Source organism: Trichophyton benhamiae, assembly GCF_000151125.1.
Source record: "Trichophyton benhamiae CBS 112371 chromosome Unknown contig01106.0, whole genome shotgun sequence".
NCBI lineage: Eukaryota > Fungi > Ascomycota > Eurotiomycetes > Onygenales > Arthrodermataceae > Trichophyton > Trichophyton benhamiae.
Genome location: NW_003315091.1, coordinates 65,273 through 91,210, shown reverse-complemented (window position 1 = coordinate 91,210; position 25,938 = coordinate 65,273). Strand labels below are relative to the sequence as shown.

At 46.0% G+C, this 25,938-nt stretch overlaps 8 protein-coding genes across 8 annotated transcripts; 4 read left to right on the top strand and 4 right to left on the bottom strand.

Moving 5' to 3' along the window:
- Positions 1-66: 66 nt before the first annotated feature.
- Positions 67-1,964, top strand: ARB_01843 (uncharacterized protein; the record flags this gene model as incomplete). Its single annotated transcript, XM_003011818.1, has 5 exons — positions 67-219; positions 281-450; positions 501-659; positions 712-856; positions 909-1,964. The coding sequence occupies 5 exons, from the start codon at positions 67-69 to the stop codon at positions 1,962-1,964; spliced, it is 1,683 nt and encodes a 560-aa protein (XP_003011864.1).
- A 296-nt stretch (positions 1,965-2,260) lies between these two features.
- Positions 2,261-3,484, bottom strand: ARB_01842 (uncharacterized protein; the record flags this gene model as incomplete). Its single annotated transcript, XM_003011817.1, has 1 exon — positions 2,261-3,484. One exon carries the CDS (start codon positions 3,482-3,484, stop codon positions 2,261-2,263), a length of 1,224 nt encoding a protein of 407 aa, XP_003011863.1.
- Positions 3,485-6,821: 3,337 nt separating this feature from the next.
- On the top strand, positions 6,822-9,033 carry ARB_01841 (uncharacterized protein; the record flags this gene model as incomplete). The annotated part of the gene is made up of 5 exons (XM_003011816.1): positions 6,822-7,383; positions 7,438-7,864; positions 7,930-8,311; positions 8,376-8,608; positions 8,667-9,033. The coding sequence occupies 5 exons, from the start codon at positions 6,822-6,824 to the stop codon at positions 9,031-9,033; spliced, it is 1,971 nt and encodes a 656-aa protein (XP_003011862.1).
- A 1,212-nt stretch (positions 9,034-10,245) lies between these two features.
- Positions 10,246-11,289, bottom strand: ARB_01840 (uncharacterized protein; the record flags this gene model as incomplete). Its single annotated transcript, XM_003011815.1, has 3 exons — positions 10,246-10,798; positions 10,875-11,042; positions 11,108-11,289. The coding sequence occupies 3 exons, from the start codon at positions 11,287-11,289 to the stop codon at positions 10,246-10,248; spliced, it is 903 nt and encodes a 300-aa protein (XP_003011861.1).
- Positions 11,290-15,458: 4,169 nt separating this feature from the next.
- Positions 15,459-17,516, bottom strand: ARB_01839 (uncharacterized protein; the record flags this gene model as incomplete). Its single annotated transcript, XM_003011814.1, has 2 exons — positions 15,459-17,353; positions 17,471-17,516. 2 exons carry the CDS (start codon positions 17,514-17,516, stop codon positions 15,459-15,461), a joined length of 1,941 nt encoding a protein of 646 aa, XP_003011860.1.
- A 187-nt stretch (positions 17,517-17,703) lies between these two features.
- ARB_01838 (uncharacterized protein) lies at positions 17,704-18,807 on the top strand (the record flags this gene model as incomplete). The annotated part of the gene is made up of 1 exon (XM_003011813.1): positions 17,704-18,807. The coding sequence occupies one exon, from the start codon at positions 17,704-17,706 to the stop codon at positions 18,805-18,807; it is 1,104 nt and encodes a 367-aa protein (XP_003011859.1).
- A 372-nt stretch (positions 18,808-19,179) lies between these two features.
- ARB_01837 (uncharacterized protein) lies at positions 19,180-22,612 on the bottom strand (the record flags this gene model as incomplete). Its single annotated transcript, XM_003011812.1, has 4 exons — positions 19,180-19,649; positions 19,706-19,958; positions 20,005-20,186; positions 20,374-22,612. 4 exons carry the CDS (start codon positions 22,610-22,612, stop codon positions 19,180-19,182), a joined length of 3,144 nt encoding a protein of 1,047 aa, XP_003011858.1.
- A 360-nt stretch (positions 22,613-22,972) lies between these two features.
- ARB_01836 (ankyrin repeat protein) lies at positions 22,973-25,424 on the top strand (the record flags this gene model as incomplete). The annotated part of the gene is made up of 3 exons (XM_003011811.1): positions 22,973-23,391; positions 23,450-23,715; positions 23,839-25,424. 3 exons carry the CDS (start codon positions 22,973-22,975, stop codon positions 25,422-25,424), a joined length of 2,271 nt encoding a protein of 756 aa, XP_003011857.1.
- Between the last annotated feature and the right edge of the window lie 514 nt (positions 25,425-25,938).

The window sequence follows — 25,938 nt, the reverse complement described above, 5'->3', positions numbered from 1 at the left end:
ATGATTGACATGAGCATCAGCCATTTCATCGTCTAAGAAGCTGGACGTCTACTTACAGTACTTGCAATGGATACCCCAGCACAATCTTCCGTTCCGCCGAGCGGGCAGGCTTCGATTTACTCCATCGAGAGACCCCTAACGAATACTATTGATAACTCTGAGAAAGCCGTTGGTGATGACAGCCATGCAACAATGCCACCTCGAGTACATGGATGGAAAGTAAGCAGAACACCAGAAATTTAGTAATATTAGTTCACAATAATGCTGACATTTCTCCCAGTGGTTCCTTGTCTGCTGTGTGCTCTATTCCTCCGCCTTTTTATACGGACTTGATACAACAATTGTGGCCGACGTCCAGGTGCCCATCGTGGAAAGATTCGGGTCTGTGGACAAGCTTAGCTGGCTAGGAACCGGTTTCCCTCTAGGATCAGTCGCAACTATCCTTCCAATGTGAGTTTATCCAGAATATAATTTGCGGATACGCCAGCTAATATTCAAAGTGGCGCTCTTTATAACATATTCGATATCAAATATGTATATATAATCTCACTCGCTTTGTTTGAAGGTGGAAGTGCTCTTTGTGGAGGTGCCCCAAATATGAACTCGTTGATAGTAGGCCGAGTGATGGCTGGGATCGGAGGGTGTGGAATGTACCTTGGGTATGTCTGAACATCGTTTAAAGCATAATTTTGGTACTAACATGTTCTTCAGCGTCCTCAACTACATTGCAATTTTCACCACCCTTCGAAGACGGCCTGTATACATGGGCTTGACTGGAATTGTCTGGGGAGCGGGGGCTATCCTTGGCCCTGTAATTGGGGGCTCCTTTGCAGACAGCCCTGCTACATGGAGATGGGTAAGTTTCACCTTCCTTAATGTAATAACTCCCATCTCTAACATATTTCAAGGCATTTTACATCAATCTAGTTCTTGCTGCCATCACGCTACCAGCACTCTTCCTGCTCGTTCCAAGACATAATGCATCTCCAGATGGTTCTGTGCTCTCGAAGTTCAAGGAACTGGATATCATAGGAATGATTCTTAACGGCGGAGTGTACTTCCTTTGGGTCATGGTTCTTACATTTGCTGGAGTGACATGGAAGTGGAACGACGGACGCATAATCGCCTTATTCGTGCTCTTTGGAGTCACCCTTATTGCCTTTATTCTCCAACAATACTTTGCAATTTTCACCACGCCAGCCCGCCGAACGTTCCCTGGAACCTTTCTCAGAAGAAGGTCATTGATCATCCTTTACATCAGTACCTGCTGCTCCAATTCAGCATTTTTCGTCGGTGCATATTATATCCCGCTATTCTTCCAGTTCACTCGTGGAGATAGCGCAATTGCCGCCGCCGTTCGCCTCCTACCATTTGTCATGGTCACAATAACGGTCATCATGTCGAGCGGAGCTTTGATGCCAGTTTTCGGTTACTACATGCCATGGTATTCCATCAGTGGAATATTCTTGGTTGCCGGGTCATCCCTTATGTATACTGTCGATGCTCAGACACCCACCGCAAACATATACGGGTATTCTGTTCTTCTTGCCATCGGAGCCGGAGCAATAGCACAGGCCGCTTACAGCGTCGCCGCTGCGAAGGTTAAAGGGGTTGAAGTTAACCAAGCGGTTACTTTTATAAACCTTGCTCAGCTTGGGGCAACGGTGTTGTGCCTCGCTATCTCTGGTACGATATTCCAGAATTTAGCCCTAGGAAACCTGGAAACTGCCCTTGCTCAATATGGCAACTATTCGAGGGAACAGCTTATTTCGGCAATTGCGGGTGCAAAGAGTGACATTCTCATCCATGGAACACCAGAAGTTAAAGAGGCTGCAATCAATGCCATTGTCTCTGCGATGAAGAATGTTTATGTTTCGCTTATCGCTGCTGGGGGTGTCGTATTGACCACCTCCTTCTTCCTTAAGCGGGAGAAACTGTTTATGAAAATGGAGGCTGTTGGGTAAGTAATGCTTGCTATTATGATAGAAAGGCCTAGTGAGAAATATAATTATAGTAAAGAAAAAGCAGAAAGAAAATTAGCTACAGAATTTAAACTCAGAGATGATAGTTATAAACAAATTAAGAGCACGTTCTTCCTGGTCAAGACATGTAGACATGAGTATGGATATTGAATATCAAATCGCTTCTCCATATGTATATAGTGTTTGAGTAAGCTCGCAATAATCACTGATAAAGCATTTGTGACATGTAAGGCTGCTTGTTAGTGGTATGGTATCAATTCGTGCCTCACTAGCTGGATTCAATTACCAAAACGACGGCGTATCACAAGCTCTTCATCAAGATCGGAGCTTCTTTCCGATCTCCATCTTGCAGAGCTGTCTAGCTCAGACTCCTCAGAATCACTAGGGAACGACTGTGTATCAAAGCTTGCGTCATAGTTCTGTGACTCTATGGGGGCAGCCTGGTCCTGCAATTCCTCATATTTTTGGTTCGCAGCTGCGATGAAGACATCTCTTTTCTCCTTGGCCCAGTCACGAAGATTGCGGTATGCTGATGCTCCCCTGATGAAGTCATCGCGATCGTTTACCATAGAGTAAGAGCATAGCGAGGTCATGATATGTTTAGGGCATTCATCTTTCTCAGTTGGAGGAGCAATATGATGACAATATAGTTTCAAGTGGCCATAGTGATAAATTCCGGAGATAGTGTAAGCATTTCCATCATAGATTGGTTCATTGTTATTGTAAGTCTGTAAGGAATGCATGCCACGGGCTCCAACAGTCCCGTCATAACAAGCCTGTCGCATTGCAATAGCAGGGTTTCCGTCAGGGCCCTTGGCTTCCAAAAAGAAATTTGGTAAGATAGGAAGGTCTGTTCGAGTAGAGGGTACAATGGTATCGCATAACTCGTCCCGAATTCCTAGGCGGAGGCTTTCGGGAATGGCCCCATACACAATGTCAGGCTTTGTGTCGCAGAGTGAGCCATCAGTGATGGGCCCTGTGTTATTGAACAGATAGTCTCTCGCGATACTCCTGAGATCGCCGGTGAACATGTCTATAATACATAGCGAGTCGAGAATGACATCCCTCTCATTGAAGGCCCGAAGGTCTTTCTGTTTGAACCTTTGAAAAGCCTCATCGGAAAAGCGTTCTGGTGAAAGAGAAGGATGGGGTTTCTTTATAACCTCCTGCAACTCGTCCCAATTCCTTGGCTTTGCAGGCGGGTGACCTTGGACATCCGAATAGCCATCATAATAGATTCTGTGATCCATGAGGTGGTTCAGAAATTTGCCACTGTGTACTGTGATAGCATTGTATTTCTCCAACTGTTTCTTGCTGTTTGCTGTCCCGGGTGTGGTTTTTATGGTGCTAGCTGCCGGAGTATGGTAACGCTTTTTCACGCCGGAGGTAGCAGATTTACGGGTGTGAAATCGCTTTTCAGAGGTCAGAATCACTCCACGCCCAGATTTTTTCACAGAACGAAGTTTAGGGGTATCTTCAGCATGAATCGGAGCAACAGCCATCCGACGGTTGAATCGGACCTGGGTAGACCTAGCTCTTGTCGAAACCATAGTGGATAGGGTAAAAAAAATTGATCAATGAATAAAGTGTGATAGCCAATGGCAAAAACAATTGTGCAAAGGTTGTTGCTGAAAGATTTGAGTGTGCTTATTATCTGGATACAGAAAGGGTCTATTGGGTGTTTGGTTTGCGATTTTCTCATAACAAGTGATGAGCAACGAAGGGCAGTTTCCCTTACTTATATAGACCGCTCCATGGGAGGGGACTGGGATAAATGGATGACTAGAGCCCGGGGATCAAAATTCAATGCGACCCGAATGGGTATAACTGTCTCAGCCGCATGATTGCGGAAAGTCTGGCAGGCAGACGTGAAGGCGGCAGTGAAAACGGTTGGATATAAAGCACTCAGCAGCATACTTGGCAATGCAATCGTTTAATGCACAATAAGTTCATGCAAATAGTGGAGTATCCAACAGTTTGCGAGGTAGTTAATTGGATAAGCATTCTCAGACCAGGAGGCTTGTATATTTCAGCCTGGCAGGGTGGAGTGAAAATGGATAGACGTCTCAAGGGCCATACAAATGTGTGAACTAACCACGTAACCGAGTATGGAAGTCATCATAATTCTTAATTCCTATTGGCTTATTTTAGCCGCTGCGGTACGGCCCGCATACACAAGATCCTTGGCGCGAGGCGCTGTTTATAAAAATAGCCGTGTGATACGTGTGGGTTTGAGAGTGGTTAACCTGTTCATTTCTTGAGCTATTGGATAAAGAACGAACAACTATATACTCGCACTAGTTTTTCATTTTCCATCTCTCTCACCCAGCTTTAGCCAGAAAAATACAGGAAAGCGCACCCGGAACCATTGGTAATGTGTACGGTCACATCAGAGCAGAATGTCAGTCCAACGGGAAATAGCCTTTGGGTATCTGTTGCTGGGTGGAGTTGGTGTCTGGATTAACCAGGGTTAAATTTCAGGCTCTATTTAAACTTTAGGCAACGGTTTCAGGCCTTACAAAGGGGCTCCCAATGATTCGTCTCTGGCATTCTATTGGCATACGAGCGTCAAAACTCCACCGTGCCACGATGCGCCTTCAAAGCCGCTTGCTGACCCACAAAATTTCAAAAGTTTGGGCTGAAATTGATTGAGTAAATGAGGCGCTATACCCCTCCACAATCGGCATTGAAAAAGGAGCTTAATGACACCTTAGACAAGCGATTGGGCATCGTGGTTGCTCTCAGGAGAGACTAATGCACACCCCTGCGGCTTTGATAGAATTCATGCTGCTGCCTGGATGATCAAACTTAACTGCAAGGGTGAATACTTGGGAATGGTTTGAATACAAACCCTGTGGTATCTCACCGTTACCACATCACTCCTTGTCTCCGTTTTCTCAAACTATGTCCACCTCACAAAATACAGGGCTCCATGGTCCCTTCCATTGACATATTTGACTCCTGGAAATATCAGCAGGACATGGTATTGTATTTGGGTCAAGAGAGATGACATAGTTAGCAGACCTCTTATTTTTCAACTGGTACGATTAATTTAGAATCTTCTGTCACCATGTCCCGAGTGGCTTAGTACGGAAGTCGCTGGAGACGGCATTCCTCCAAGAAATCCGAGCCACAGATCTGTGAAGAAGCTCCGCTGACGCTGGTCAATTAACTAGAGAGCGCGTGAAATTACAACATTAGCAGAACAGGGTACTGTATCAGGCGCAAAGATTCAAATGTCTAACTGATGGTTTAAACACTTTGAAATTTATTTTTAGTGACATCGACTATTATTCGAGCGTTTCCACGAGGTTAGCTCTGGAAATATGCTAAAGCTATATAGTACTATAGCTACTCTCTCTGCCACCGACCAGCGGGTTCACTTTTGGTTCAGCAGCTTGACAAAGTATTTTGCAGGGACTCTTGTATAGAGATAATCTCTTCCCAGTACAATTCAGTCCATCCACAGTGGTTAGTTATCCCAGAATATAGGCCTTGAAACCTGTGCATCTTCACAGTATAATACTGTATACTCACTGATAGTTTCACAGCGTAGTACCCCTGTGGTGTTGTTCTGTTCGTCAATCATTGTATTGTGAGGGACATTCATGAGCACTGGCCATCAATGGGTAGCACGTTAGGTAAATGATATTTATATAGATAGCCCCGGAGGGTGGTTGACCATGATATCTTGTGTCAAGCGTTGGCCATATGCAAGGGAGCCATCAGCTGCATACCGAAACAGACCATCATAGTCTGGTGGGCGAGGTGTAGTTTGCCCCAGAGCTCAAGTCTCAGACTGGATGGATATTAAACCTTTCGGTCTGTTTGATGTGATTTGCTTCTCTTCTGTTCAGCGTAGCCTGAGATAGTCGAGGACCAAAATATCAAAATCATCTCAGAGTTAGGATGGGATTGTGTAAAAGCAACTCCGAGAACTAAATCCTAATATATTTATCCAAGAGAATATATTCCGTATTCAGTAGGTGGTAGTTCCAATATCCGGTAAAAGGAATTCTGAGGTTCAAGCATTAAATGCACCATGGTATAACTAGATATTCGATTGAGACTGAGAAAGGCTTGACAATTAGTTCCTGTAAAGGTATTTTGGGTATCAACATCGTCCACGGATAATAATCTATACACCCTAGGTACCGTTTCCCTTCAAGGCATACTCATTTCTCACCTTTGGCCCACGAGACACCTTTATTAACCTGGGGGGGCTCGTCTTATCTCTAGTACTCTAAGAGAGCAGTAAAGATGGACGGCCTTGGGAAGACACAGCAAGGGAGAAACCTGGAGAAGGGACATTAACAAGAAAGAGTGAAAGAATTCTAGAGGAGAGAGTGACCTGGGCAGGAAGACGGCGGTGATTCTGGGCAGATACTCGTTGAATGTGTTCACTAACAACTCCACCTAGATTCCCGGAGACATTGAGACTAGCTGAGATTGTTATTGGCTAGCCTCGCCCGCAGCTACCACCACCGCCGGTAGCTATTAGCTATGGTGCCGTCTTATCTTGTATTTTTATTTTGTTTCGTTTTATTTTGTTTCGTTTTATTTTATTTCGTTTTATTTTATTTCGCCTATCGCTAAGAATTAATAAGAATGAATTGCGGCTAATACTACCACGTGATCAAATATTAAGTTATTACGTAAGAAAGCTGCAGGCCTTTTTGGCGGGGGACTTTCTAGTTTTCTAGTGGGAGTCATGATTATCAAGTAGACCGTCGACCTTCTGGCGCTCACGATTCCGCATGCCCTTTAGGAGACTCCCTTCTTGCTGCCACGTTGGTCTTATTTTGAAGCCGAGGATATTTGACTGCTAAGGACGAAAGGATGGAGACGCCAACGGAGCTGCCAGCTCGTCCTAAGCCGGTGGAGGAGAGCCAGCCCGCCGAAGACCAGAAACCTGCCGCAGAGCAGAAGCCACCAAAAGAGAAAAAGCCCAAGGAGAAGAAACCGAAAGAGAAGAAGCCAAAACCCGAAAAATCTGAATCCAAGCGTGCTGCTCCAGCTCCCAATGACCCCGATGCGATGTTCAAGGTCGGGTTCCTTGCCGACGTGTACAAGGAACGGCCCCTCGAGAGTACAGTCAACAAACAGGTCGTAACGCGATTCCCCCCGGAGCCAAATGGCTATCTCCACATCGGCCACAGCAAGGCCATGACTGTCAACTTCGAATTTGCCAGATACTACGGTGGAATATGCTACTTGCGTTTTGACGATTCGAACCCGAAAGGCGAGGAGGAGCGTTACGTCGAGAGCATCAAAGACATTGTCAGCTGGCTTGGTTTCACTCCAGTAAAGATCACACACACAAGTGATTATTTTGATCAGTTGTACGAACTAGCGGAGAAGTTGATCTTGAAGGACAAGGCATATGTCTGCCATTGTACAGGTATGGAGGGTACTGAGATTATTGCTAGAACCTCACGCTAACACGTTTGATTAGACAGCGAGATCAAGGCCCAGCGCGGTGCAGACGAGACCTCGGATAAAAAGGGAAACGAAAGATTTGCTTGTGCTCATCGTGACCGTCCTACTTCAGAATCTCTTGCCGAGTTCCGTGCAATGCGTGATGGGAAATATCGAGCTCGGGAGGCAGCCCTCCGTTTGAAGCAGGATTTAGAGAACCCTAACCCTCAGATGTGGGATCTTTTCGCATACCGAGTAGTCGAAACGGATGACGGTAATTTCGCAAAGCATTTGCAGACCGGTGACAAGTGGAAGATATACCCAACATATGAATACTGCCACTGTGTGTGCGATAGTTTTGAAAACATCACCCACTCGCTGTGCACCACGGAGTTTGAACTGTCGCGTGAATCATACGATTGGGTAGTTAATGAGCTCGACATCTACAAGCCAATGCAGAGAGAGTATGTATTCTTTTCCGGCGACAACTGCACATTGGGAAATTCAGGCTTTTCTAACGTATGCGCAGGTACGGTCGCCTAAATATCAACGGCACTATCATGTCGAAGCGGAAGCTAGTTGAGCTCATTGAAGGCAACGAGCCAAAGGGATGTAACCGGGGAAAATACGTCAAGGGATGGGATGATCCTCGCCTCTTCACTCTCGTTGGTCTTCGCCGACGTGGAATTCCTCCCCAGGCTATCTTGTCCTTTGTAAAAGAACTCGGTGTTACAAAGGCCAAGACGACAATTGACGTTAAGCGCCTAGAGCAGTCTGTGCGATCATACCTAGAGTCAACGGTTCCTAGGCTTATGCTTGTGTTGGATCCCATCCCTGTTGTCATTGACAACCTCCCAGACGACTATGTGGAGATGATTGACCTGCCTTTCTCAAAAGACCCTAGCCATGGGGTAAGTATTCGCGGAATCATGCATTTGTATGCCAGTTTTACCACAGTTGCTGACACCTATCTAGTCTCACACTGTACCATTTACCAAGACCGTCTACATTGATCGCAGCGACTTCAGAGAAGAGGCCTCGGACAACTTTTTCAGATTGGCTCCTGGTGGGTCCGTCGGTCTACTAAAGGTTCCCTTCCCTATCACCGCTACATCTTTCGAAAAAGATCCAAACACGGGTCTCGTTACGTTGATTCACGCGAAATACGATAAACCCGAAGGAGATGAGAAGTTCAAGAAACCCAAAGCGTAAGTTGACTTCCTTTCAGAAAGCTCCGTAGCCCAGAAAGCTAACCCCTAATCATAGATATATCCAATGGGTTGCTCTATCTCCCGTTCACAACAGCCCTGTCAATGTCGAAGTACATAACTTCAACCCTCTTTTCAAATCAGCGAACCCCGCTGGTCATCCCGATGGCTTCTTGGCCGATATAAACCCAGACTCTGAAGAGATTCTCCCCAATGCAATCATCGAGACCGGCTTCCATGAAGTAAAACAGAGAGCTCCCTGGCCAGCTAACAAGGGAGAGTCAACTACCGATAAACCATCCCCTGCCTCAGTCCGGTTCCAGGGTATGCGTGTAGCATACTTCTGCGAGGACACAACAAGCACACCCGAGAAGATCGTACTTAATAGAATAGTTACACTAAAGGAAGATGCTGGGAAAGCTTGAGGGATTTCTCAGACTTAGCACAGGAAATAAAAGTAGTACTATTATTGTATTCTACTCTGCAGTTCATTTCAATCTTCGGCATTTCGGCAAAAATGGTAAATTAACTAACTAGTTCATTAGCTGGTTGACCAGTTAGCTCACTGCAGAGCTGGTTAGCTTCCTGTAGCCATCGAGCCGATTGCCGGTGCCCCTCTGTCTATCTGGACGACTAGATTAAAGGTGTTTGTTTCGCTCTTCATAATATACGACCATTAACTGTGTATAGTAGTTAGACGGGAGGATATTGTGAGACGGCGGATAGTAGTTACAGTAGGACGGGAATATGTACACAATGAGTGATCTGTCTCTCTACCGCCTCCTTACCAACATCTAAATATCCAGCGTCAGGTTTGTCAATTAAATAGCTGAGTGAAAGCTTTTCCCTCCCTGCAATCCAGAGATCCAAGACACTCGCTGGTTTTAGCAGGATAATCTGATTGATTCCGATTTTGCGCCCGGCCTCTGCATCTCACACCTTTGGGGTTTCCTGTTGTGCAGCGCCGAGTGGTGAGGAAACGGTGCGTTGCATCTATATAAGTAACTGTTGGTGACTTGTGGCCTGTAGTAATACGGCAGGATAATAGCATGGAGGCGAATTGGCTACCCGTAATGAACACGTTTGGTAAGGGGGGATGGAATGGGAATTGGTAGATATATATTCAAAAGCAAAAGGAAAATAATACACCTATCCATATTCATCTAATAATCTTCACATTCGAAATAAAAGCCGTATAGTCCTGATATCCATAATTCCACATGATTAGAGAATGGTGCCACTAGGCCCCTCCGTTGCCCGCCGACAAATGAAATCCAAGTATAAGTATAGATGGAGAAGGAAAATAGCTAACCGTGCCTAGGATGTATGGTTAGAGTGTAAAATTGATGAAGAAAGACGAATTGGGAAGACTCCGTTCCATGTAAGCTCCGATCGGGTGATGCCGGTTGAAGTGGAAGAATAATTGAGATCCGCCCCGTAGTAGTACGCTGGTTGCCCCTATCCTCTTTCTGCAGTGTATTTGATAGAAAGTAGTTAACCGAGTGTAGAGAAGAAATAAAGAAGGTTGAATATCTGGTAGTACATGGTTCCGGGTAACTGGAAACATAGCAGTCTCCCCGGCAGTAGAAATGTTCGTTTCGCTCATGCAGCGTTATAAGTGAATGCGGCGGCCCATCCTAGCTGATCAACTCTGCTAGGGGGCGCATTTGGTCTCGGTGGCTGCGCTGGGGCTGCCAGTATCGAAGAGGATTCAGCTTGTAAGCCGAAGTTGGGCTTGAATGCACTTCGGAAGGGTAGTTGCTTGGGGCAGAGACAGAATGCAGAGATCGCTCGTATGCATTCTGCGGAGGAGTGACGAGCATCTCCTCTTCTGTGCCAGCGATGGACTGGGGATCGGGAAGGTCTATGCGGAATGTACTCTGCGATAGTTCCACGCTTGGAGCCCTATCGGGACGTAGATAGAGGCGCAAAAGCTGTCTCCTCTGCAGCTCTGCGTCATCGGGAGCCACTTCACTGGCAGCTCGAGTTCGCGCTCGTCTTCGCTGCCGTGAACAGGTCACGGTCAGCCAGTAGTCGGAGAAGTAGAAGGCCAGGAGCCCATAGGCAGCTGTCGAAACGCAAGAGATGGCCACGATAATGGTGGACAGCATGTTCATTGGCAGCAGTTTGCGCACCAGGATATTGATAACAACATTAAACATTCCTAGGATGGAAGATGTAAAACAGGCACTGTATGTACATATAGTCAGCGTGATGTTGCATGACATCAATTACCAGCAATGGATTTATACGTAGGAGCCCATACAAGAAGAGAGAGTTGAAGAGGTAGATACTCCTGCGCCACCGCACGTAGTAGAGCGCGCTGAGAAGGTATGCAAGCGTAAGGAGGATGACGGCGGTTCCCAGGAGCGCATTCTTGTTCGCTCCCAGCTCCGCGCCGTTTGGCTCCATGGCGAAGGGGAAGAGGATGAAGCTACATCGCGGCAGAAGAAGCGGATGTCGTTAGCATTCGCTGGCTCCGGCCAAAAGGAGGCAAACTCAACTTCAACCTCGACCTCAACTTCAACAGCAGCAGCGATCAGAACGAAAAGAAAACACATCACATACCCGGTCAACAGAGACCACGCTGAGCCGACGGAGACAACTTTCCAGTACCATGGCAATTGATCTCCCAGCAGGCCGAGGGACCTGCCCAACTCTGAGTAGTTACGGGGAGCCATCTTGACCGGCCGTCATCACATCGAGAGAGAGCGAGAGCCTGGAGCGCACAAAAGAGCTGCTGGTGCACTCGCTTGCTGTCCGCAGAGGGCCAAACGAAGAAAGAAGATATGAGGAGAGAACAGTCTCAGGGCCTGAAAGCAGTGCGTATCTGGTCGTATTCACAGGCTAGCAGAGGGCTAGTTTCTTATCGGCAGCAGGGTTTAGCAGTCTGCACCGTGGTGGGGAAGAAGAGGGCGCGTTGAACGAAAGACTCGGAGATGGAGAAGGTCAAACGAGTGAATATGAGACAAGTTTACTCTGTGGTCCTGTGGTGGAAGATGGCAGCAGAGAGATCCCCGGAAGCTCCAGAAGACAGCGACGAGTCAGAGGCTGAGAAGGGACGAAAAGACAGGTACGAAAGGAGGACAAAAACGACCAAGGCCTGCGGTAGGGATCGGTAACAATGACAGAAAAGGAACTAATCAGGGCCAGGATACTCGCTTCTTTTTCTTCCATGTCTTCTTCACCTTTTTCTTTTCCAGCTCGATACGACTACATACGGAGCACGGAGTACGTCAAAGGGTGGGAGGGGGTAGGGTAATAGGCCAGGACAAGGCGCTTTTGTCCTTCCTGGGATGCTCCGAAGATGCATGCGTTCTGCGGGCCAATCTCCATCATGCGCAAGGGATGGGAGCAGGGGTAAAAAAGCAGGAAAGTCAGAGACCTCCTCATCCCCCCGGCCATGGGGACGCGCGGGTGCAGGCCAGGGGCCAAGTTCAGAGAGCGCATCACTGTCCCTGTTCGGTTAATCTGGACCAGCATCACATCGAGTCATCAATCATAACACAGCTCATCAAACGGGCGTTGGAGTTGACAAAGGAAGAGCACTCGTTGTATTCCTTGTTTATTGTTGCCCGTCGCTGGTATACAAGCCACGGCTGCTTGAACAAAGAGAGAACGGCGGTACCACTCCGGATCTACGCTTGGAGATCCCACAGAGTTACCTTGTCGTAACTTCCGGGCTGCTGCCCTATTATTCTCTCCTTTCTTTTGTGGCCTCGTTTGTATATTTGTTGGTATGTGATTCCACAGAGGACATAGCTATGACTGGTTAACTAGCTTCCCAGAGTAAAAACTAACCAAGTAGTAGTTAGTTACTAGGAACAACTTCCAGATGGAAGATATCTATAATTTATTAAAATGGGAGAATGTATGTATACATTTAACAAACCGAGAGCCCAGTAGGCGGTTGTAGTCACCTGGAGTAGATCTAGAATTATAGAATAATTGAATGTTTTCCTTATTGGTTTCCCACTTACCTGCCTGATGAAATGAAACTAAAATACATCAATGCATTGAAATAACTATAGTTCTGCTTCTCATAGGCATCTACCGACGCTGGCGACTGAGTTGTAGTGGAAACACACTTGCGAGCATGCTCTCTTGCACAGTTATCCATTTAAATTAGTTGGTTTGGCGCCTGCTGCAGATCTGAAGGGTGGAATGATCATTTCAGCTGGCTCACGGCACAGCTTAACTTGTTCAATTACTGGCAACGCTTCAACCAAGGTTCTAGAAAGCTGTTGAGCCGCCAGTTATCGTAGATACACTGTCCTTGGGCCACTTCATTGTCAGCTACCTACCGTTTCTCTGGGATTGATTTTTCCATCGGCCAGAAGTCTAGACAGCCATGGTCGGTAAGCCTTTTTTTTTTTTTTTTTTTTTTTTTTTTTTTTTTTTTTTTTTTTTTTTTTTTTTGAACCATCTATTCTCTTCAACCTGAATGATGGGACTGTAATGCGATATCTGATCTCTTTTACCACTAATATATCTCTCCAATTCTGCCGTCTAGCATCTGTGTAGCCGGACATCTCATTGGAGTCTCTATCCCTATATTGGTCCATCGATGGCTGTCCCCGTAGCGGCGTTTGAAGTAGTTTTGTATAATTTCTCTGGGCAGTTAGTCGCATTTTCAAGTGAACTTGCAAAGGCGAATGAGGTCCGCACCGAGTTTGTCTCGGGATGTCACGCCAGCATCTGGCTTTCATCTTGAAGGTTTTGCAAGGGTTCACATACATAGTCTCTGGGCAAAATTAAGCTTGCAAGGAAACTCTGCGAGTTTCCTAAGCTCTGTAGCTGGTCAACTTACTGTAGGGCTGACGTAGCTAGATTCGCCAACGATGATCTTGTTATAAAAGACCCAGTCTTGGTAACTGAGCGGCTGTTGGTATATAAAAGAATAAAAGAGTGAAATTGGACTTATTCGTCGAAAGAGTATTAGTTGTCTCTGCCAAGTTGACTATCATGGTTGTTAGTTAGTACCTAAACCGCACACACTTTGTCATCAGGAATTCAACTGCACTATGACTTCGGATGAGTTCCCTAGACAGACATGAATAGCCCCCCAGACGAGAACTCAAAATAGGGTTCTAATTGTACCTGTAAAAGCCGGGAGAAGGCCCTCCGGCGCCCGGTGGTAGTGCTAGTGATCCATGGACAGATACGGCGTCCAGATATGTATATTTAGTTAGTCGATACATGGCAGTGGCCAGTTGTGCCGATATGAATAGTAGGTGATAGTGTCGCCGATGGGAGGAAGGGTAGTTCTCAGTATTTGGCGTCATGGCTTTGCTCCCATCAGGATAAATCAGGCTGACAGCCAAAATAAGGACTGTTAATGTACGTGATGTCTCATGATGTGCGGAGCCACGGCGTGAAGTGGTATATATCACTGAGATGAAAATACCAAATAACGAAGCATCCATTAGAACAGCCTCCCAAGCAACATCTAGATATCCATGCCCTCGAGGGATCTTGGTATGAATTTGAAATGCAACACCTCGCACCCCCTTTTTTTCCCTGGAACCTACATTCCCACGGATTACCTCGTAATGGTTAAACGAACGTAATAAAGCCTGCTATATCTGCTGACCGAGCAAAACTTATACTGTACAGCCCTGAGTGGCGGAATCGATGAGGATAATGGCATATGGAGTTGTTGACGGAAGAACATAGAAATATGAAAATATATGGAGAGTTTGTCAGGGGAAGAAACTAACTAAATCTAACTAAATTAGGCAAGTCGTTAATTGTCCAATAGGAACGTTAAACTTTAGCTCCAACTATGAAACTTAAAATGCCACCGCGGCTACCAAGTTGTAGTCTTGGCGCTAACTCGCTAGTTAAACGTCGCAAACAACGACTCCAGGCTGACATCTCAAACAAGGGAAACAAATATGGGCACAAACTTCGCGAAGCTCTGTCGATATCTTCTGGCGAGAGATCAGTTTGACATCAGGAAGTGCATTTTAATTCCAATGAGACTGCACCACTGGGTCTTTTTTTTTTTTTTTTTTTTTTTTTTTTTTTTTTTTTTTTTTTTTTTTTTGGTCTCAATATTATCTCTTGCCGTACTCCGTACAGAGTAACTAATTATCAGAGTTCTCAAAACACTCAGCATTTATCTATCTAGTCATAACTGCCCCTGAAACTATGACTCGGCCACAAGGGACAATCAGTCTGACTTTTTTTTTGCTGTGGAGCAGGTCCGGGGAATGTATGGGGAATGTATTCTTGGTGTTTGTGTGGCCACATACTTCGAAACAAAGAAACGGCTAAACCCCCTGTGCATCTATGTGCATCTATACCCATGGTTCATTACTATTCTTTATCATCCAAAGTACAGAGCTTTTTGTTCCAGGTCTTATAATAGCTACATATGTGACATATGTACTATAAATTAGTCCTTTCCAGGCTGTGATACACATATAATCCCACAATGATGGCGCTTTAAAGTGAAGATACCTCTGTCCGGGGTAGTATCGGATGTACACGTCGAGCACACCCTACATACAGCGCCTATTCTCTTCGTTGACAACCAGTATGTGGGCTACTGTTCTCTTCGCGGCTACCATGACCTCATTGGAAATTAATATAGAGTTATCAGAGTTCGAACGATAGTGTTAAAATAACTTGTCTAGATAATTTGCTAACTAAACATTTATTTTATATAGGAGAAACTAATCACAATGCATGCCATACGGATGTTGAATCATTTCTTAAGGCACCCAGTCATGGGTTATTTTGGCCGAAGGGTCTAACCGAAACAAGGCTGCATTTTACCCTTGGTTGACAAGAAATTATCCCTTATTCTAACTCCCAGATAACAAATAACAGGAACGTCCCAATTTCAAATAAATGAATAATGGATCTCTTTCCTAACTTTCCGAGCTATATCGAGCGCTTCTTTTCTCCCCAATCTTGAAAAGACATTGAAATAGGCCATAAAAGTATTTTGACCGGAGTTTGGATGCGGCACCTTCTGGCCCCGTTTAATGAAGCATGCACACCGGCTGATATTTTTAGCTAGATCTGGCCTTCGTGCTATCAAGTCGGCACAGATGTCGTCCGAGTCAAATATACCCTCGCAAGTAGACGGATAATCGGCAGGAACAAAGACCATGACACTAGTATATTGGGCTCCGTGCTTGAAGGGCTGTGATAGAGCGCGTACTCGAGCCTTATCGCCCACAGCACTAAGCACAGCTATGGCCCAGTATTCAATACCATACGTGGATTCAGTTATCTGAGAAGCTGTCATGCCTGGTGGGCGTGGGTTAATTTCTATAAGCCAGGGGCTTGGCTTTCGATTTATAGATTTACCATCAAGGGGCGTCAACTCGAGAGCACCATCCATAGAGGTATACTCAACCGATGAGTTCTCAACTCGACCTTCAAGGTGCATAATGCCATTTTTTAAGCCTAGCTTGAGCAGAGTGTCCAAGAATGCGCTCTTTATCTCGTCCTTCTCCAGGGATGGTAACGCAGAAGGGTATACGATATCCAACTCATGGAAATTAGTAATTATTCGTCCATTGGGGCCATTGATATCCGCTGACTTGGGCAAGTCATCACATATTTCAGAGAAAAGGACTTCTCCGTCTAGTAAGACAAAATTAGCGTCGAATTCTGGACCTGAACAGTATGGTTCCATAACAAATCCGGTTCCGTGGCGGGATGCATCGATTGACTTAATGGCTAGAGCCAGGGCTTCCTGTGAATCAACGCGAGAAACTCCTTCTGAGCTCCATCCGTCACATGGCTTCACAATGAGTGGGTACTGAAGGTCTTGCTTGTTGGCAATATCAAGAGCTTCATCAACGCTACATGCAAGATGAGCATTATGACCAACAAACTTGCTTGTTAGGTACTTGTTTGTGGCTATTTTAAACCCCTCAGGTGCACAAGTTGGCAACCCAAACTGCTGTGCAACTTTGGCGATATACGGCCAGTATGTGTCAGCAAAAGTGACTATGCCATCCACTGGCTTGCCGTATGCTTTTAACGATTCCGTGATGTGGTCAGCTAAGTTCTCCTCGACTGGGTTGGTCAATCTGGTGGGAATAAAGGCCTCGCGCCAGTGAGCATAGTCGGGCCCCTGAAGCCAGTGTCCAGCGTTATCCATGACCACAATATTAACTCCAACTTCCATGGCCGCAAGATAGAAGCCAGATCCAGTACCGCCTCGGTCAGGATGATCAGTATTTGCGTCAACAAGGACGAGTGTTTTGCGGTGCGTAGTTCCCGGTAGTATCCATGAGAGGGACAATCTGTTCTCAAGTTCTGACTCAACAAGCAACGAGATTGCTTCCAATCCCATATTCTCCTCACATTCTAGGTTCAAATTAAGAATAAGTCCAGCAGCAGCAGCTGAGAAAAGCTCTGAGAGACTGTTTATTTTATCTCCATCCAGAGCTACACTCTTTTCAAATATCCTAAGTGGCTCTGCAAAAGAGACTGCTGTTTCAACATGTTGGTAATCCCGAAGGCGCAAGGGGACGATATCAGAGCGCACAATATACCCCTCTTGTTGGGGAAAGATGAGTTTTGCCAAACATATATGGCCCTGAGAGGTCACTGTAGTGAGAAGGCATTGCAAGATGAATTGCAACGCTTTTGTTGAACCAAGACATTCGGAGAGAATTTCTTGAGATGAATTTGCACAATCAGATAGGACATAGATATCATCAAAATTATCCAGAGCAATATTGATATTAGACGAAGCTGAATGATAGAAGATAATGTCTATGGACTGCCAGGTACTCCCGGCCGGTGGTGACCGGAGAAAAGACCACGAACAGTCCAGCAGAAGAGCTAGATCATATTAGAAAAGAATGACTCGGGGTGGGTGACATCTCTTACAGTCATCCCTCTTGGACCGAACTTGGATCTTCTGAAGAGCTGTCATAATGCAGAAAACTCCGCAAAGCTATGGACCTGAAAACTCAAGAATAATGGAAGTGTAAGAGGTTATGCTATGAAATCCTATGGGCTAGGCAGTGATATTTATACCTTTTACTAGTTAACTAGCTAGTTATTTAACGAGCCAAGCGGCCAGGCAGCAACATCGATGAACTTTCAACCTCAATTTGAATATGTTCCGTGGCCAGGAGGTGCATATCAACATGGCAACAGATATACCCCAGACTCTTGACAGCAAAACCCGCCCTTCAGACGATAATGATGAGCCGTTCTCGGATGCTTCCAGCACATATTGGCCTGAAGGATGGAATTGGGCACGTCTGAGTGACCCCGAGGCGAATCTTGCCGCTCTATCCGAGGACGAAAAAATCAGGATGTTCAACGGTTTGAAGGAAGTACTCGGGGAAGAGGGAGCTAGCAGGTTGTCAGTCTACAGGAGGCGAAAGTATCAGAGACGTCAGGACCAGCAGCTGCGGGATGCGGGTGTTCCTCCACCCGAATATAAAGCACCGGAATACCTCAAATTATCACGGCAGCGATACTCCAATGGCCACTCTTGGGGATTTGTTGCATTCCGTACCGCCCTCTACGATAACGAGGAGATGTGGGTGGAATTCAAGGATCGAACCCAGAAAACCTTGAATATCGCCTTCGACCGTGTAGTGGAGAACCATAGAGGGCATGAGTACGAGGAGGTTGCGTTAGCACGGAAGAATTTTATCCTTCATTGGATTGAAGACAAAGATCTCGACGGCGCCAACGAGGACACTCTTCGTGAATGGTATAGAAAGGTCAAGGGGGCTGTGCCAGCCGGTATGGGCTATGACCTCTTCCTATCTACTTGCTCCGAGTCTGTGGATTCAGTTCTGTCTGGCCCGCTCCCAAACCTCGATTCGTTTCATTGGCGTGATGATGCGCCATTCCTACTTGTCGTCATGGAATCAACCGAAGAGAATCCCCATGGGGACGATGAGGAGGAGCCGTATGACCCCTACGATCCCCATCATGAGAAGAACTGGTATCAGTCTGTCTTCAAGGTTCCTATTGAGATTATTCCCGATACATTCTGGCCGGAGATTGAAATGGCGATAACCCCGCCCACCAGGCTCACACGTCAAGTCAAGGGGTTCAACCACCTACTGGGAGGACAGAAGCCACGGGAGATACCTCTTATAGGCGATTTGAATGAACTATGGTGGGGGATGATGCCATCATCAAAGCGGTTACGCGAGAGAGCCAAGCTTAGAGGGTTTCCCGAACCTGTCTATTTCTTTTGACCGAGATGATTTATGTTACTTAATATCTCGATATGAGTTAGGAGTTAGCTAATATCCAGACGCTTTTTGTTTATTTCAATGAGGGATATAGCCTGTTTATTATCATAACCCTGACCCTTTATTACCGCTAGGCCATAGTATATCCCAAGAGTTATGTCTTCTGTTTAAGGCTAGCCATAGTCTATCCAAGAGTTCAGTGAACTTGTGCAGTGATATCAACACTCTTTGTAGCGGAGACTACCGGTACCAAAACTATTCTAAATGGTTTAATTATTCTAAACCCTTTAGAGTCTTAGATACTAGGGCAACCCTGTCTGCCACGAGCAAGTCGACTCCGGACTTGGCTTGTAACTACAATCCAGCCGTCAGCAATTAGTAAATTCTCATAGACCAACCACTGGATAACAATAAAGAAAATGGATATAATAAGCTCACCTCGACATTCTCTGGAATATTATTCAATGGGCCGTAAGTAGCGCAAACTAGGCCTTTGATTTTGACATAGTTCACCAACAGCGGACACATCACTATCACATCTGAAGCAAAAACGACTCCAGCCAGGCCCCATTTGGTTGCAAAGCGGACAGCAACTTGAACACTTCCGGCTCGTTCCTCCTTGTCTACCACAGGCAGCTTTCCTGCGTTTGTAATGAAGAAAATGAGGTATGCCTTTTGTTTGATTGCAAGAAGAATGCAAATTTCAGGGGTGAAGGATGAAAGTATTATGTTGCGAGAGCCGGCGTAGCGGGTTATCAAAGTGAGTATCGTATCAACGAATGTGTTAAGTTCGATAGCTATAGGGGCCATCTCAATGGCATGCGCTTCATGGATACGGGGGTATTCTACCGTGGCCATTGTAAGCATTCTTTTATAGGAAGATAGTGCGGAGATGACGTACTTAGCTCTATATCAAATCCAACCTCTTCGGGTACATTAAGCAAAGCCTCTTCTAAAGTTGCAAGGGGTATTTGAATGAAGTCTCCCCGTGTATTGGGTTTGTACCCATTATTAGAAAAGTATAACGTATGCTTCATTCTTAATCTGGCTTCGTTTTCCGCTGCTTTGTGGTTTCGAGACAGAGATCGAGAGCGTGATCTGGAATCATCGGCGTCATTTTTCGACGATAATTGCATATCGCTAGCATGGATGAACTAGATACGTCAGAGGTTGTGACATAAAGGAAAACGGATCGCGTACTTGTTTCAATGTCAAGTCATGGATTGCAACATCAGTTCCTGACTCGCTTAGAGACAGGTCATGGTACAAAACTGGTATAAGATCTCTTGTCAACTGTACATCAAACTGTAGAGCTATCAGCAAATTAAGTTCACATAGATCAAAAAGCTGGTGTGTAATACATACCTCAACGTGAGACGCCCCTAAGTTAGCAGCAGACGTGAATGACTATGACAGTTGGTTAACACGCTATAGGTTATTTGAATTAGCAGTATCTCTTACTTGAATAGTGTTCTCCCCTAGCTGAAGATAGTCACGGTCTGCAGTATTTTGCCCGGAACCTGGAATGGGTGTGAGAAAAGGCCATACGAGTAAATGCTGCTGGCTTACCTCGATGTCCAATTAACTGTGTTGATCGAGTTTTCTCTAGATACTCAAAACTTGAGGATCGAGTATTCAAATCTAGGAAAGGGGTCGCAATGAAAAATGTAAATGTAATTTTTCCTATCAGCTCCATGGTTTCCTTCTCCAAGATCGGTACGGTGCTCTCTCTAATCAGGCTCTTATGATGGGAAATATTCGCATCCTTTTTCCTTGATAAAAGAGCTACACCGCTGCCAATAAGTGTATTGCCCAGACTTGAATGTGAAGTATTCTTGAGAAGTTTAAACACAAGATTAGTTTCCAGCGGGTCGCTAGTAGGAAAAATCAAGGTATCATCAACCAGATCCCTTAAAAAGGGTAATCTCAGTATATGAGCAGGACCCCCGGAGGTGGAAATTTCTAGACTCAGTGCACTTTCAGGTGACATTTGACTTGACATCGTTGAAGCATGATCCAAATCAAAGGGGCTGATTTCTCTGCCCTTTTGCACTGACCCTAGGTTGACAATTAGATATGCGGTATCACCCATGAGATTAGGAGGTGATGTAGTTATGCAAGGGTTTTTGATTGTTGGTGTTATAGTCTTGTTCGTCTTGAGCCTATTCAAAACTGCAAAATGACCCCTAAACGCTGCGTGATCCTTTGCTGTCCAGCCTTGATAGTCAGATAGTAGCTCATTTGCACCAGCGCGAAGGAGAGCTTCAACTATTGGGAGATATCCTCGTGTGCTGGCTATAGTCAATGGTGTCCATCCGTACGTTTTCTCCTGGACATCAATTGCCGAATTTTGTTGAGAAGTAATTTCCAAAATTGTATCAACATAGTCCCTCCTACCAACCCGGGAAGCGACATGCAAACATGTCTCTCCATTGCTAGAAAATTGATTGATCATAGTACACCTGGAAGCTAGAAGCTGGACTAGCTCGTCATTTTGGTATTCTATGGCGATAGCTAGCAGGTCATTGGGTGTGTTATCGCTGGCCTCATCTATGCCGACATATAGGGCATCCAGGAATATGCGAGTGACATGAACATGCCCCCGTGCAACGGACCACTGGAGCGGCGTTATACCTGTTGTATTTGCAGCCAATATGGCCGATTTTGGTGAGATTCCCAGTTGTTCTATATACTTTATGATGAAGTCACAAATCACTGGGAGTCCAATTTGAGCACTATATTGTAGAGAAATCGCTCCGGCAGCATCCGGGGTGATTAAAAGATCCTTGGCCTTTATCCCGGCATGGTTGAGTATGAGATTAAACAATTTCATACATAAGTTTTGAGGGTCAAAATTCTCTCTCATCTGTGCATCCTTTTCATGGGAAGATATTGGGTTTAGACGAGAATGTTGGAATATAGCCAAGAGAAGACCATTGAGCCAGCTACTATTGACCAAAGATCTTGTCTCTGCAGGGTGGTCCTCGATTAAAGCTGTAGTACATGACCAAGACCGGCATATGATTGACATTGTCAAAGATGTGTTAAAAACTTCGTCGACTATGTCCTTGGAAATACCTGGTGTGCGCTGGAGCTTTCCCAATAAACTGCTCAAATTGATGGATTGGTTTGCAAGGATATCATTATTGATAGTAGTAAGGAGAATCCGGGCATTAGAACACTCCTCAGAGAGACTCATCAAGTTGTAAGTAGACAGAGCATTGCTGCCTTGCCTCGTGCTGCTGATCATTCTTTGTAGTCTCTCTACCTCCGTCAAACACTGCCTTTCACAAACTGCTTGCTCCTCAATAAGGCCATCGAGTCCACAATATGGTGTTGTTTGAAATATCCTCTGTAATTTTTCGGCTTTAGAATTTATCCTTTGAGAGGCCTCATAGTTCAATCTAATGAACATGTGTAACCTGTTGTAGTCTTCAAGGAGTTCACCGTATATCAAGTACTCATCATCCACGGCCAATGACGCTGCCCCATGACGGACTCGTTTATAAGGCTCCAATACAATGCTCTCTTTACCCTTGAGTGTAGTCAACTGGGTATCTACAAACACCTTTATCTTACCAAGAGCACAGCGAAAAGCCGACATAAAATCTAGCATGAAGTCAGACAACACGCAAATTTTCACTCCACCAACCGCAAGGTCAAACGTACCTTTCAGGTTAATTTCATATGACGACCGATGCCCTCCTTTGGCGAATAACTTCAGCATAGCTTTCAGCCGTCTGTAGGGAAGATAGTTTGGTCTCCATTCTGCGGCCTGAAGTGACAGGAACTCCTCTTCAAACTTCATGGCAACCTTGGTTTTGCAGGTTCTAGGATATAGCAAACCACTAAACACTTCGTTAACTAGTTAGTTAAAGCACGAGATCTTAGACTATCGTTAGTTAAGGAGCCAGTCTTGTTCAAAGGACCCCCCGTGGATACTGTGTACCGCAAGGTTGAGTCAACACCCGCGTCTCGGCCAGCCGGGATTACCCGCAGCGCTAAGACCACCCCTGGCGCTTAAAAGACAACGCCGTCTGTGATTCGCCCGGAGTTTACACACGAATTGTCGCTCCAATAAGATCAGGGGATGTGGGCAATAACTGGTGGGAACAGGCACTGATTCCAGTTGCGAAGGTTTCATCTTTGGCCACTGTTTAATAAAAAGATGGACCCTCTCTCGGTCACGGCAAGCATCATCGCCGTTGGCACCGTCGCCGGCAAGATATGCTCTGCCTTCACTGAGCTGAGGTCTCTTTGCCGCAGCCTTCCTGGGCGTCTCCATGCATTGAACAATGAAGTTGCTGATCTGGAGATCGTCCTCTTCGAGCTCGCTTCGCTCACAGAAAGGCGGACAGCGGTAGTCGATAGTGACCGGCTGTCTCTTCAACACCTGGTAAAACAGGCAGAGGTCAAGCTGTTGGAGCTGCAAGAAATTGTAGGCCGACTGCGAACGGCGTATCGAGATGCTGCGGTTCCATTTGCCCTTGGAGCCTTTAGCAAGGAAAAGACCAGGCTCCAGGGATTGCAGGAGGAAATCAGGTCGGTCAAATGTGATTTGAACATCATGCTTGGTGCTTCGAACTCGTATGTACTCTCTATTGCCTGGTTTGATCTGTGCTTCTTTGATCTGATTCGCTTTCAGACAAGATATGACCGATATGCGTCTTCAGTTGGAGGCCATATCCATTATTACTAGGGAATCTTCCCAGGAAAACATTGCTTTGCAAGGCCAGCTGATCAGCAGTCTTTCGCATGTAGACAAGCGGGTGGCCCGTGTTGAAGAGCTGCTACGTTCCCAGGCACAAAAAGTCAAGGAAGAACAGTTCACCCAGGTTGGACCGCTGTACAATATCGTTGCTGCGAGACGACACTCCCCCCATCCAAGGAAAGCCCCTATACCTAGAGATGGTGCGTTAAGCACTTACAGTGGACCGGCTACCCCGTATCGAGTTCGATGTGCTCGAGCATGTACGTGTGCCTGCCATACACAGTTACGGAGGGCCTCTCCTGGCCTCTTTGGGCGAGTTATAGGACAACTGTTTATTGGATGCTCGGGGATCCCCTATCTGTCACCGAGCTGCGATGTTGATACCTGTACCAAATACCGTGCGAGTAAGATTAGCATGGAATACTGGTTCCCCATGGGACTTAACTCAACCATTCTCCGTATGCAGGCAGGGTATCAAGCCAACACTGGTCTCCTTTTCCAACTGCAGACTTTTAGAAGCGTTCCTGACGACGCGCAGTGTGTGAAATTTGCATTGGCTGGGGATATAGAAGGTTTAAAGTATCTTTTTGCTAATGGCCTGGCTTCTCCCAGAGATGTAAGTCCTGCAAGAGGCTATACCCTTCTCCGCTGGGCGCTCTACGGGAAGAAATATGCCACTTGCGAGTTTCTTCTCCATGCAGGTGCAGATCCGGACTACAGGCCCATAGCCACGTCGGATAATAGCCCTCGGATAAAGGCCTGCCACTTTATTCTCGAAGGAGGCCTCCCCGAAGATGGCGCTGATGCATTGCGACTAATTGCTCGAGGTGGCCATTATGACGACTTTATCGACGAGTCAAACTTCACTCAGACACATCGTATTGTTCTTGGTTTGTCACTTCGGAGCTTAGAAGAGGAAATAAAACTCCATCCGGAAGATATCAATGCTCAGGATTCTATGGGTCGGACTCCATTGGCTTGGGCGGCGGCACGAGGGGATAGCCATTCTGTTGTTACCCTGTTAAGCCACGGAGCCGACCCAAACATCATAGATGTACAGATATCCGGGCCGGTATCAAATGCAGCTGCGAGAGGCTACACGGCATGTGTTCGGCTGTTACTCGAGGCTGGAGCTCATCCAGACCCTCCAATGCCCCCAGGGGTGAAAAAGGGCTCGCCACTGAATGTAGCAGCCCGCAATGCCACTGATATCCTTCTGCTGAAGAATCTGCTGGACTTTGGGGCTGACCCTGATTCAAGCGGTACAGACGGAGACACACCTCTAATACATGCTGCCCGGACCGATAACTCTAGCTTCGCGTTACTATTTCTTGAGTATGGCGCAGATATCAACTACATCTCGATAAAGGGAGCCACCCCCTTGACAACTGCCATCACTTATAACAGCCACAATGTCCTGTCCTTGATCTTGGACAGGTGGCATGAGTATTCGGATTGTCCACGTCTAAAGGCACCGGATTTACTCCAGGCAGTTGCCTTGTACGCGGATGTCAAGACTATGCAAATTATTTCGAGTATGGACCATCTGCGATCGAGGCAGGACAAGGATTATATCGTTGGAGACTTCAGCAGCCGCCTGCATCAAAGGCCTGACCTGACAGAGGAGTTAACCCTTGCGTTTGGCAACCTGCTAGATGCAATCAACAATGTCAAAACCGCGAAGCCGAAGTCTCGTATCTGCCCGGAAAAGTTGCTCGAGGCTGGTTCTATGCCGTCCCTGCTCACTAGAAATCAGATATCCAGAGGAGATTGTCAAGACAGCCCAAGCTCAGAATCAGGATGTTTCTTTTCCTGCCCTGGGTCGCCTGTTGGCTTCTTTGATAACAGTGATGAGGATGCTCCAAGCACTTTCCCAGATGACGTTGAGTCCCAACCAAATCACCCGTGAATGTGACCTTGCGCTATTTCTCTTACCCTTCAACTAGACAGGATTTCAACCGCCTTTCATGCTATCCATTCTTCTTATATTTGCTTCACATCTTCCTTAATGGGTTCGTTTTAGAAAGGAGGCTCTTCGGTCTGATAAGATTAAGGTTCATTCATGCCTTGATTGCACGTGAACGTTTCATATCAAAACATTTAGAGGCAAAAACTGAAGAAAAGAGACAAAAAACGACAAATGGAGAGATGAAGCAGTATAATCGAGAGTGGATGAGGAATTGGGAATTATAAAGTCACTTGTTCTGAGGCGATCTCTTATTAATCAAGGGAATAACAAGTGGGAGGCTACGTTGAACAACGTTCATATCTAGCAGCTGAGCACAGCTACTAGAAATATGTAATATGAGGGAGATGGAAGACAATTCGCCCGATTGACATACCACTGCTGATACCCTGAGAAAAAGAGACGGCGAATATCATTTGACTAGTCAAAAGAAAGCAAGCAGAAACAGAGCAAGCAG